Source organism: Perca flavescens, chromosome 3 (assembly GCF_004354835.1).
Source record: "Perca flavescens isolate YP-PL-M2 chromosome 3, PFLA_1.0, whole genome shotgun sequence".
Lineage (NCBI taxonomy): Eukaryota > Metazoa > Chordata > Actinopteri > Perciformes > Percidae > Perca > Perca flavescens.
The window spans coordinates 12,359,746-12,372,677 of record NC_041333.1 but is presented as its reverse complement, the minus strand read 5'-3'; the positions used below and the strand labels follow the sequence as shown (position 1 = coordinate 12,372,677).

At 40.9% G+C, this 12,932-nt stretch overlaps 1 protein-coding gene across 1 annotated transcript in view; it reads left to right on the top strand.

The window, feature by feature from the left end:
* Nucleotides 1-12,932, top strand: part of arhgap32a (Rho GTPase activating protein 32a) — a 32,193-nt gene continuing 19,261 nt past the window's right edge. The window contains exons 1-5 of the mRNA XM_028574499.1: nucleotides 1-297; nucleotides 6,339-6,452; nucleotides 7,302-7,407; nucleotides 10,212-10,303; nucleotides 10,532-10,616. Of these exons, the coding sequence (XP_028430300.1) occupies nucleotides 6,364-6,452; nucleotides 7,302-7,407; nucleotides 10,212-10,303; nucleotides 10,532-10,616 (372 nt within the window). The 5' untranslated portion in view covers nucleotides 1-297; nucleotides 6,339-6,363. The remainder of the gene's footprint in view (nucleotides 298-6,338; nucleotides 6,453-7,301; nucleotides 7,408-10,211; nucleotides 10,304-10,531; nucleotides 10,617-12,932) is intronic.

The window sequence follows — 12,932 nt, the reverse complement described above, 5'->3', positions numbered from 1 at the left end:
CTATAGGCAGCCAGCCAGCCAGCCAGCCAGCCAGCTAGCCCGCCCGCTAGCCGCGGCTCCCCGGAATGACTCCCACTCCCACACACTGCCTCAGCGATGTCGCACCCGAGCATAGTTTTTCTCCTAAAAACCATCTACCTCAGATGATCATCTGTAAGCCCGCATGTGTGTCTCACAGATAAGCGTTTCTGCAGTGCGATGCTGACAACCTGTTTCCTCGTCGAGAAACTCAGCGCTGTGCCGAATAACGTTAGAGGAGGCGGCGGCGGCAGAGTGGAGCAACGTGCACAGTTACAGGTAGGCTGCCACCGAATCACCGAATACCGCGGACTGCATACACACTAGACTGCTGTCACTGCCCTCAAGGTGTCATCTTAACACCTGATCCAGTCTTTTTCTTTTTAACCGATCAGTGTGTGTGTGTGTGTGTGTGTGTGTGTGTGTGTGTGTGTGTGTGTGTGTGTGTGTGTGTGTGTGTGTGTGTGTGTGTGTGTGTGTGTGTGTGTGTGTCTTTATGGCTGCATGAAGGTGATGCATGCCCAACAGGTCAGAGTACACCGGTGGTTAACTTTTCCGGCTGTAGCCTACATTGCTGCGTTGCTCTGTTGAATTGCATCATTGTTTATTGTAAAGCCTGTATCTTAATACTTGTTTGTGTGTTGGAAAGGTGTGGGGACCAAATGATAAGTCATTTGTGTAGACCTGAATGATGTGATAGACGATCAACAGGAAATTAATTGAAATGAGCTATTTTGAGAATCGATTAGACATTTAGGTTGTTTTTCTAAGCATAAACAACATTACGTTTCTGTCATTTTATAGACCAAACGATTAGACGACGAATCGAATCGAGAAAATAATTAGCAGATTAATCTGAAATAGTCATTAGTTGGAGCTACCTACAATATATGTTGTGAAGCCTGTACTCACAGTATAGCCTACAGTTCTTGTATTCTGAAAGGACTGGGGAGTCTTACAGGTTTGGACTGGTTTTGGACCAAACATGGCCTTACTGTACTGAAATGATTGGTCGGTTAGGATTGACAGAAAAGTAATCGATTAATCGTTTCGCTCATTTTTTAACCATAAATTCCCCCAGCTTATCAATTGTGAGTGTGTGCTGCATTACTTTGTCATATGTGACAGTAAACTGAATATCTTTGTGTTTCAGAGTATTTGAGATGAATTGAGAAAATAAGTTTACAGCAAATAATGCAGCCTTACATTATATTGTGAAGCCTTTCCATACACTATGTGTGTAGGGGGAGTGTGCAGGGACAAAATAATAGTTACATGTTTGCAACACAATCACACCCTCAAAATGTATTACCACAGAGTTGACCATGAGCTTTACAAAGGTAGTACTTATTGCAGGGATGTTGTATTGGATTGCAATAGATTGCGCAGGTGACTGTGTTCTTGTATCCCTGTGTAGGAGTTTCTGTGACACCCAGTATTGCGTTAGTGAGCCAGCAGCCTACTGGCATGGCTTTATCCTCCAGAATCCCTTTCATAGTCCTAAAATATTTGTCCCACTCAGTAAAATCTCCTCTTTATTTTTACTCTAATTTGTCTGTTTTAGAGGAAGTAAATTTGGGCTTTAAACATAAAGGCCTGTACTTTACTGTAAGGCTTAGGTGACGGATTCAGCTTGTTGATTAAATATTTGGGGCTTTGTTGTCTACAACTTAATCGCCACCCTGCTGTTCTCGCCGCTTTCTACCGTTCATCTGTGACTCTGATGGTTGCAGGTCAAAGATATAGCCGGGACACCGCCCAGTGTGAGATGAAATAAAGTTAATCTCACTCTGGTAGATGAAGATTATAGGATCAAATGACCCCACCTCCTCCTCTGTTCTGCATTGTGAAAGCAGCGGCACACCGCCTGTCTGAATCCTGCAAAGTAGGAAGAGCAACGATGTCATCGTCTCGGGCAGCTTGTCTGATGATGATGATGATGGTGGTGATGATGATGATGATGGTGGTGGTGATGGTGGTGATGTGTCAAAGCTTTTGGTCAAAGGTTCCTCTAAGGCTTCATTTCCCTCCTTGTGCTAGCTCATCCTCCTGTCTGGAGGAGCTTCAAGTCACACTGGACTGGAGAGAGGTTACCATGGCAACCGCGGGCCTTTCTCCACTGCTTCTCTCTCTCTCTCTCTCTCTCTCTCTCTCTCTCTCTCTCTCTCTCTCATTCTCTCTCGCTTGTGTTGACGGCATTCCAGAGCTCAGAATGAGAGCATGAAACCAACTTTACACGGGCCTGTCACATCCTCTGAAGGGAGACTGTGTTTTTTTGTATTTGCATCAACATCAAGACATGTTGAAGATGCAAACAATGTTGTTATTATTTTGATTTATATTGATAAATGATGACATGACTGTGCGTAATTAAAAAGGATTGCTCGTTGTGAGAATTATCACCCGACTTTACAGCTCCATTCAGCTCTATGGAGCTTTATAGGGTCTTTCAGTTCATTGTTTTGGTTTTCCATTTTGTTTTTTTTTGGTTCACCCTCACAGCTCTCATTTGCATTTTCAGCTAAAAAGCTTGATACAAACTTATAAACTGACTGTACCCTACCTTCCCAGTACCAAACGGCAGACAGACATGGTAAGAAACTAGCTGGTGGACATAGTGGAGCATTTAGCAGCTAAAGAGGCAGATATTTCCCTCAGGAGTTGGTAGAGACCAAAAACAGAGCTAAAAAGAGAGAGTCAATATCGCACTTTCAGTCATCATTCATGACTGCAAATAAATGATAATGTTTCTCTGTAACTGCTGGATGTGTACTAAGCATCTGTTTCGCGAACATAGGCTTACAGCTTGCTTCTTTTGCACAAATGGCAAAAAACAAATCAGTTAGTGCAGGTTTAAGTAATTTGTTTCGCATATTGTAGCATAACAAGACCGCAAGTTACCTGCTTAGGTTTAAAATAAGGTTAAACACTTCAAAGTATAGAAACGTCTGGCCTGTGACTTGTATTTTAGGTTGCAACCAAATTCCTAATCTCTCCCTCCACGTACCGGTATTGGTAGCTGGGTTATAAAACGGGACAGCCAACAGAGATAATGACAAAGCACCCTATTATTACTCACTTTACCACAGTACCGGCTCTTATTAGCTCGCTAATGTTTCAATTATGACAATATGACTTTGTCATGTGTATATCATTTACAGCCCATGTGTACAAACAACATACCAGGGGCCTCCTTAATCACCTTTAGAGGTCCATTAAAGTGTGTGTAATATTCGTATATGAGCTATTTGTGATACCGAAAAAATTGAAATGGCAGTCTCTCCTTCTTCCCCGCTTACTTTGTCCGTCCTCTCATATGTGTAGAAGTGGCTCTGACTCATGTAGACGCATCTGCTGCTGTGTGTTTGTAGCTACAAATATGTAGGCAGCCATTTTTCATGTCAAACGCAGTTGCTGATACAGGTTTCATAAGCAGTGTGCGAGATTGTGTAGGCTGCCCTATTTATATAAAAAAAAAAAAAAAAAAAAAAAAAAAAAACGCCATGTAGGCCATGGGATACCAGGGCAACATCCTTCGGTGCTGCTCCAGTCTCCTGACATCCGAACAACATCTCTCTCTTTACGTGTGACAGGTAGATACAGTTTTGTGTAATACTTTTGGATGTGACTGATAGAGAAGAGTTGGAAAGATGATGATTCTGCCTGATTAACTGTAGCTGATTCCAAGGCCTCCAACATTAAACTGGTGTCAGAGATATTTTAGCTTCTGGTCTGACATTGTTCTATTTTTCCTCGCCCATGATGCAGCACAAAGTGTCAGTATGTGCCACCCATGTTTGTCTGCCATGGACAATGACACATACAGAGCAAGATCACCTCTTAATATCATGACCTTTTTTTTTATTTTCTTCACAATCGTGACAGCTTTCTTTTTATAGCTCAATCTATTTGGGGCATTACCAAAATAGTCTACTTCTCACGTATTGTGGTGCACCGTGCTTGCTATAACAACACTCACATGTTTATATGTTGCTCTCTGTTGTCTTCAGCCCTTCTCCCGCAAAGTATTTCCGATGAAAACAAAAGCCCGCGACTCTTTTTACCAGGCGGGCGAGCTTTTAAAGCATGCAGCCAGCGGGCCTCCTCCGCAAAGTGAAGTACAACATGTTGTTTCACTTGTAAAGACTCACTGATGTCCGATGTGGTTCAATCAGAAAGGTCAGGCATTGCACTGTGTGCCATGCAACATTTGTTTTTATCACGGAGTGCACGGAGCTGCAAGGAATCTCTGCCCTCCATTATAGCCAAAATATTGTAAGCAAGGTAAAGATAATCACCCTATCTCAATGATTGTGCAGTACAGCTTTGTTTTTGTGTTGTGTGTCGTAGGCACTAATCATATTAAATGCACTCCTACTGCTTCCAGTTCTGCTTGATATTGGTGACACACTGCTCATTCACATGACTTTCCCAACACTCCCCCCCCCCCCCCCGTGACCCTTATAAAACAGCAGTCAATTAGTTGGCTTTCTGTGGAATATGTTGTCTCTCCTCTGGCAAGGTTATGTTGTCAATTAGAAAGGAGATATAGCAGGAGATGTGGATAGAGTGGAGTCCAATCTGGCCTCTATTCCTGCCTGCTCACATTCTGCTGAGTCAGGAGGCTTTTGTGGAAGTCAGTCAACAGCAACTCGGTGAGGCTACGAGCCAGAGGGGCTGGTGGGGAAACTGCTACTACAGCCGTGGCCCCGGCTGATGAATCTACTCGTTACTCCAAACTTTTCTCTGTTGATTAGCAGACCTGCTTAGAGAAGAGGTAAAACTGCCTTCTGTTAATCTGAGGGCTTTTTTCTTTTCTTTTCTTTTTTATTATGTTGTAAGACCTCGGAGGTGTAAGGAGTGGCTTGTTTATGTGCCCTTAATCCCCAAAGTCATTGTTTAACGCTAAGCACCGATAAAACTAGTTATGGGAAGATTGTAAAGGAACATTAGGAAGAGTCTAGTTTTGCTTCATCTGCACATTCCTTCAGTTTGTTTACACCACATGAAGACAGGAGTAGTAATACTGAAATCTGGTAGAGTGACCAAGAAAGAGTGGGAGTGACAGGTGCTGTCCCAAGTTTCTCACAGATTGATAATGGTCAAAGCATGTAGGAATAAAGTCATGGATATAGGGGCCTATCCTACCCCTAGCCAAAATGACAGAAAAACATCTGATCATGTCCATATACTGTAGGTAGTACGTCATGTTATGTAGTGCTACACAGGTTTTCTGTGTGCCAGTTAGTTTGTAGCACTTAAAACACAATTATTTAGGAACATGCACAATGTGAGCAGGGTGGCAAGGTGGTGAAGTGTTAGTTGGGATATAACCTTAGAAAGATAATGATAGATAATGTTTAGTTTTTAAAGGAAAGGCAGGCCTAAAAGATTAGGGTAATAATGCAGGACCCACCTCAGTTGATATTAAAGTGGTGCAGGTTTGCAGTAATCACTTCATGTTAAACCATGCAGTTGACATGCAGTAAACCTGTTTTTTTGGGCCTTATTTACATCTATAGATCCAAAAGCTTCTGACTTTTACCAGAATGCAAAAACAACCAGGATTTTCCAATCCATTTTTAGATTATTCATTTTGTATGAAGGTGCATGTTTGGATTTTGTTGAATGAGTAAGAAAATGACAGCATCATCTTGAATAATGAAATATTAAAACCTGAGGTGTACTAACTCTCTGTATGTTATGTTAACAACATATGAAACTCAGTGGGTTTTTGCCTTACATGATACGGGTTGATTTAAAAAAAAATGTGTGTATATATAAAAAAAAGATATTATATATATATATATATATATATATATATACATTCATACACATACACACAGTCTGGAAAACAATCTGAGTTTTAATTGTTCTCATAATGAGAAAAGAAGCAAATGAAATATATTAAAAAATAACGACCCTAAACCTCCAGGGACATGTTCTGAAGCTGCTTTGACAATCTTGACATTTCCTTGAGAAAGATATGAGTATGTATTTGTTTCAAGCTAAAACCTGCCAGTGCTATGTTAAAAAAAAGAAGCTGACGCCGTCGTGAAACCATCCTAAGGATTTGCAGCCTGATGTACAGTATGTTATCACTGAAGCAGCTCCTGGCACTGTAGCATGATGTCATCGCAGATTACAGTCTGGGCTCTGTGGATCGTAGCCTTGAGAGCCGCGCACGCTGCATCCTCAAGTGGTTTGTCATCTGGCGGCTTCATTGCATCGGACTCTTCCTCCCATCCTCCTCCCATATTCTTCTAACCACCCGCCCACTCTCACTCTCTTCTTTCCCTCCCACTCACGTTTCTCTACAGCGGGCTGTTGCAGTCAGGCAGCATCATGGAGGCTGGATGTGTGGTTGCCGCGGTGATTGAGAATGCTGCCTCAGGACCCCGGGGTGAACCAGGAAGTGGTGACGTCCTTGAGGGGTATGTTAACCTCTTTTTTTTCTGCGTTTCATGTTAAGCTGAACAGAATCATGTTAAACCATATAGAAGCATGTGCGAGTGTGTTTGCCTTTGAATGAGATGAAAAATAGCAGTGGGCAGTGTAATGCTAAGGCAAAAACGTGACCCTGTTCTCAGAGTAACGCTCCATTAGGTCCAAAGCTCACTATATTTGCTATGATTTTACATTGTGTCTATGCAATTAGCTCGGTCACTGTGGATCCCATACATTGCACTGTGTGTCCGTGTTCTTTGCCTCATGTCCTGATCTCATTGCGCTGAATCACTGTGACAAATCCAGGGCCTGTCTCTCGCCTCTTTGTTGCTCATAAAAGTTGAGCTGAATGAACCTCACCCTCCACTCCCGAATACATTGAGTCACATTTCAAGTGAAGGTTTTGTGAAGCACTCCCTTGTGGGTAAATTGCCTTTATGGCTCTCTGAATAGACAAGCTTTGCTTTCCGGAGCGCATACAAAAGACACCATGGCTTTTTTGTTGACCCTGCCATGGTCAAAGATGCTTCCATTTTTTTAAATCAGTATGAAGGATTTGTTTCCATCTAGATCTATATGGTAGAATATTAGAGATTCAAGCACCACAGATCTGATACAACATGTTTTTTTTGGGCCATGCTGGTGCAATGTCATGATTTGAGCCCAAGCCACATATTGTGAATTAATCTCCCTCACTTGCTCCCCCTGCTGTATTTAATAAAAAACTGCAAATCTTATTTGAAAACCCCAGACTACATGGATGTGAGCAATATGTCATGCCACTTTTCTTGTGTTTTAATTCTTGTATGTATGTGATTGCCTGTCTGTTTCTGCAGGTATGTCATCCCATCTGCTGACCTGGACAAAGACGATGCCTTACCTCAAGCCACCAACAATAATCCTCCAGAAGAGAAACAGACACAGGAGACATCCACTGCCATGGTATACACCCACACACACACACACACACACACACACACACACGACTCTGACTCATCACTTGTACAAAACAAATACATCAACACACACCAATGGACACGTGATGTCACTTTGGACATATGGCACCCATGTAAGAGTCACAGTGATGGAGGTGAGAGACAGGTGTAAAACTGCATTGAAGGATGTCTCACCTTCAGGTTATGAGTGAGGTGGTGTGTTTGATAAGTGATGCAGTAAAGGTGTTACTACAATATTGTCACAGAAAAGTGATGGAATTACTCCTCCTCTTCAGTTTACCTCTGGTTACTCCAGTATTATGTAAATATCATTCACAGCGGCTCTTTCTTTACATCTTCACCTCTGTTGGAATTACCTTGCTGTTTTTAGACTTGGAGGCTATTGGATGAGTGATCAAACAACTGCAGCTTTTCAATTGTACTTTAAGTAGGCTATGGTTGTTTCTGTTTTTAAGCATACTTTCTAGTCTTTATACGTTTTACTTTTGATTTTCAAATTATACATCATCCTGCACACCTGTCACAAACTAATCCAATGGCAAACTGGACAAAACAGTATAAGACTTAGACATTACCAATATTAATAACAATACTTAAACCACATAGACATGTCTTAAGCGCAACCTTAATATTTACAGATTAATTTATATCAAATAATGACATGACTTGACCTTATATAACATAACATCGCATAATAGAGCATAACATATAACATAACACTAGCATAAGTCAGCATTACATCATATTAGCAAAAAATAACAAAAACATAGCTTAACATTAGCATAATATAACAAAACCGTAGCATAGTGTAAAATAACATAATCTAGGCATGACATAATATTAGCACAACATAACATAATATTAGCATAATATAACTTAACATAGCAAAGCGTAGCAAAACATTACAGTAACATAATCATGAAATAGCGCAACATAGCTTAGCATAGCATAACATAAGCAAAAGATGGCATTAGCATAACATTGCTATGATGTAACATACCATAAGCATATTAGCAACACGGTACTTTTATTCTTATACCAACTTTCAACTTTATTTTGTCCCCGGAAGGCAATTGGTTTTGCAGCAAGGTACAATAGGCAAGGCAGCTTTATTTGTATAGCACATTTCAGCAACAAGGCAATTCAAAGTGCTTTACATGAAACATGAAACATTAAAAACAGAAAACAATTAAAAACCATTTCAAAGCATTAAAACAATTAACAACAATTTAAGATCATTAAAAGACAAGAATAAAATGTACAGTGCAGTATAAGAATTTTAAAGAAAGAGCAGTTAAAAATAGGTTATTTAAAGAAAGGCAACATTAAAAAGATATGTCTTCAGCCTGGATTTAAAAGAACTGAGAGTTGCAGCGGACCTACAGTTTTCTGGGAGTTTGTTCCAGATATGTGGAGCATAAAAACTGAACGCTGCATCCCCCTGTTTAGTTCTGACTCTGGGGACAACAAGTAGACCTGTCCCAGACGACCTGAGAGGCCTGGGTGGGTCATAGTGTAGTAGCAGATCAGAAATGTATTTTGGCCCTAAACCGTTTAGTGATTTATAAACCAGTAAAAGTATTTTGAAATCAATTCTTTGAGGCACTGGAAGCCAGTGTAGAGACTTCAGTACTGGAGTGATGTGATCCACTTTCCTGGTTTTAGTGAGGACTCGAGCAGCAGCGTTTTGAATCAGCTGCAGCTGTCTGATTGATTTTTTAGGGAGACCTGTAAAGACACCGTTGCAGTAGTCAAGTCTACTGAAGATAAAAGCATGGACAAGTTTTTCCAGATCCTGCTGAGACATAAGTCCCTTAACCCTTGAAATATTTTGAAGGTGATAATAGGCTGATTTTTTAATTATGTTAATGTGGCTTTTAAAATTCAGGTCTGAGTCCATGACTACACCAAGATTTCTGGCTTTGTCTGTTGTTTTTAACATTGTCGTTTGAAGCTGAGCGCTGACTTTCAATCGTTCCTCTTTTGCTCCAAAAACAACCACCTCCATTTTTTCTTCATTTAATTTAAGAAAGTTCTGGCACATCCAATCATTAATCTGTTGAATGCACTTATTTAATTGTTGTATTGGGCTATAGTTCCCTGGCGATAAGGTTATGTAAATTTGTGTGTCATCCGCATAACTATGGTAACTTATTTTGTTGTTTTCCATAATCTGAGCCAGTGGAAGCATGTAGATGTTGAATAGAAGAGGCCCCAGAACTGAGCCTTGGGGAACTCTGCACGTCATATTTGTATGCTCAGATGTATAATTACCTATAGACACAAAGTAGTCCCTATTCTTTAAATATGATGCAAACCACTTTAGTACAATACATGAAAAACATCAAAGTCATACAATTCAGAAGGAGATGGGGAGGGGTGGGGGGCGGGGGGTACCTGAGTACCCGAGTACCCAAGTACCACTAGGTACTGGGCTAGAAGATCAACAATAGTCTTTGACATTTCCAAGTGTACAAAGCATAGCATCAATAACATCTAAAAAAATAAAAATAAAATACGGCAAAATGAGGACAAAAGCCCACAATAAAGTGCAAAGTGACCAGACATGTTGAATACATGATCAGCATCTCTTCCATCATAACACAAATTGTCAACATCAGACGGCTACCAGACGTCCAAGTTTGCGTCTTGTGTTTTTTTGTTGCTGCACAACCACTGTGTCATGCTGATCATCATAATCATCATTCTTGACTGTAGTCAAGAATCTTCTCCATCAGTCATCCTGTGACGGACTGACATTTATTGATTTCTGCTTTCCCTGTTTGGCAGGTGAGGAGTGATGACATCACAGAGCACCCAGCTGAGCCCCTCCTGCGCTCCTGCGTCAGCACGGCTAGCATGAAGGTCAAGAACATGAAGAAGTAGGTGACAGTGTTGCTGCTATTATGGGCTGTAAGACAGGGCTCTTATCCAGGCCAGTGAAATGAGGACCTATAAAATGGCGGGCGGCCTGCTGCGTCTCTAACCCTGTTCCCTCACACGTTGGCCTAATCTTTTTTTTCTTGTCCCTCTTTTGCTTTGCTTTTCTCTCCATCATGGCGTCACTGTGTTGAATACTGATGAGGGGCTGTTGTGCTGTGTCTTTTTAGGCTGACGTTTCCCAGAGGTCACTTCCCCAGGTTGGAAGAGTGTGCCCATTTCCACTATGAGACCGTGGACTTTGGCAACGTTCAGGTGAGCCCTAAAAATACTTACACTGTGACTTCTCCAGCAGAGAGTTACTATGTTTAGTAATTGTGTCCTTGGCTCAAGTTCAGTGGCCATTTTGATTAATTGCTCCAGAAATGCATCATTCTTTTATTTTTTTAGATCATTTTTTTATTGATAATAAACAGGTAAACTTCCAATAATAGTACAGTTTTAGACTTTTGAAAACATCAAAAAACCTTATACCTCACAAATACAGAACCAACATCCCCACCCTCCCCCATTCCGTATCGACCCCCTCACCGACACCTGTCCCTGATCTCTCAACCTCATCAAGAAATAAAAAGGAAACCTTGCAAACGTACAGATATATTACCTGACATGATGAAAAAAATTTGTCAACTACATTTATGCTTCATCCCAAGAAATGCGTCGTTCTTGAAATGCGATGTGGCAGTCAAATCAATATCCTTGCGTGTCTTTTCTGGACAGTCCCGCTTTCTTTATTGCATTTTCCTACTTTACCTAAAATGTCACATCACAGCTGTTAGTGTGTCATCTGTATCAGGAGAGCTATAAAATATTTATTGGTCCAGAATAATACCTCGGCATGCATAAATCATTATGTTTTCACTGTTACAGATTTTATTAGTCCCATTCCTATTAAAGCCATGATCCGATTCCAGCAGCGTGTTAATCCTCTGCATTACAGTATATTAATGTCAGACTCATCTGACCTGTTAACCTGTGATCCTTATTAGTTTGACCTAAGCTCATGATGTCAACCAGTGAGTAAATGAGTGGAGACAAAAGCAGTTTCTCATTAACTGTAGGAGGTGACTCATTTTGAATGCCAAAACCTGTTCTGACACAACAATTTGGTTACAGTAAAATAGAGCTGTAGGTAAATGTTGTGCTGTACACTATGTTCATATATTTCCGATCTTTTAGCCATGCAAACGGCACAGCTCTAGGAATGGCAATGTCGCTTTATCTGTGCCAGCTGCAGACTGAACTATCGCAACAACTATTGGATAGATTCCCTAAATTTTCCTGAAGCACCACCATGGTGACATCATTGGTTTGGAGTGAAATGTCTCTAACTATTTGATGGATTGCCATGGCGTTTGGTTACAGATATTCATCTTCCTCCTAAGAATGAATTGCATTGAGTTAAATGTGTCAAAACACCTGCAAGACTAATGACATTCCCATCACCCTCAGCTGTGCTTCATGTTTAGCGCCAATTAGCAATTGTTAGCATGCTAGAAGGTAGAAGGTAAAAATGGTAAACATTATACCTGCTGAACATCAGAATGTTAGCATTGTCATTGTGAGCATGTTAGCATGCTGACATTAGCGTTCAGTTCAAACATTTAGCTCATTACTGGGCCAAACCATAGCCCCACAGAGCCACTTGCATGGCTCTTGGTCTTGTTTTTTTTTATAAACTTCAAAGTGCATTTAGAGAAAATTTGCAAGTTGCAACTGCAGATACTTGATTTGATTACCCTGTGGGCATATACCTAATTAATATGGATATTGTGACTCTCACTAGCCAAGAAATGATTTGGACTTAAAGGTTAAGAAGTATATGTAAGTATATTGGCAGCAGTGATAATGAGAAGCAGTGATGCGCGAGTGGTTGCTCAGTCGTGTGAAAGTGGCTGTTTACCGCCTGGTTAACCTCAGTGCAGTTCAGTTTGCTTGCCAGCAGAGTGCAGCAGTCGTCTCTCCACAACCAGAAGCTGCCAATGGAGCTCAACACAAAAAGAGTGCATGAGCAGTGCATGCATGCTGTGGGGCTGAATCCCTACATGTAGCGTTAATGGACCACAATGCGCGGGCTGGACAGGTCTTAAATCCCAGGATGCTCTCTCTCTGTTGGGTAAATGTCATGCTATGGTTGCCATAACTGTGATGACTCCATTAGCAGAGTGGAGGAAAGGGAAGCAGCACAACAGTGACCTTGAAAAGCTCCACAGGGAGAAGAAAAGCCGAGCTGAGCTGGAAGAGAAAAATCAGTCTGGGGAGACAATGACACTGAAAGCTGTGCACGCTGTCTGCACACACATATACAAACACACAGTGGACACTAGGGCTGCACAATTAATCACAATTTTTATCCAAATCGCAATATGGACTAGTGCAATATCCAAATCGCAATGTTTGTTAGAGGCAAAATATCGGTCAAACCATTCTTAGTTAAATATTGTGGTGCTGCAGAGACGTCCCAGCCTAAAAATCGTATCCCACAGTATAAAGAAAAAAATATTTGTTTGGTACAGATCCTCGCAAAAAAAAAAAAAAAAAAAATGTAAATCTTTTTTTAATGAAAATGAG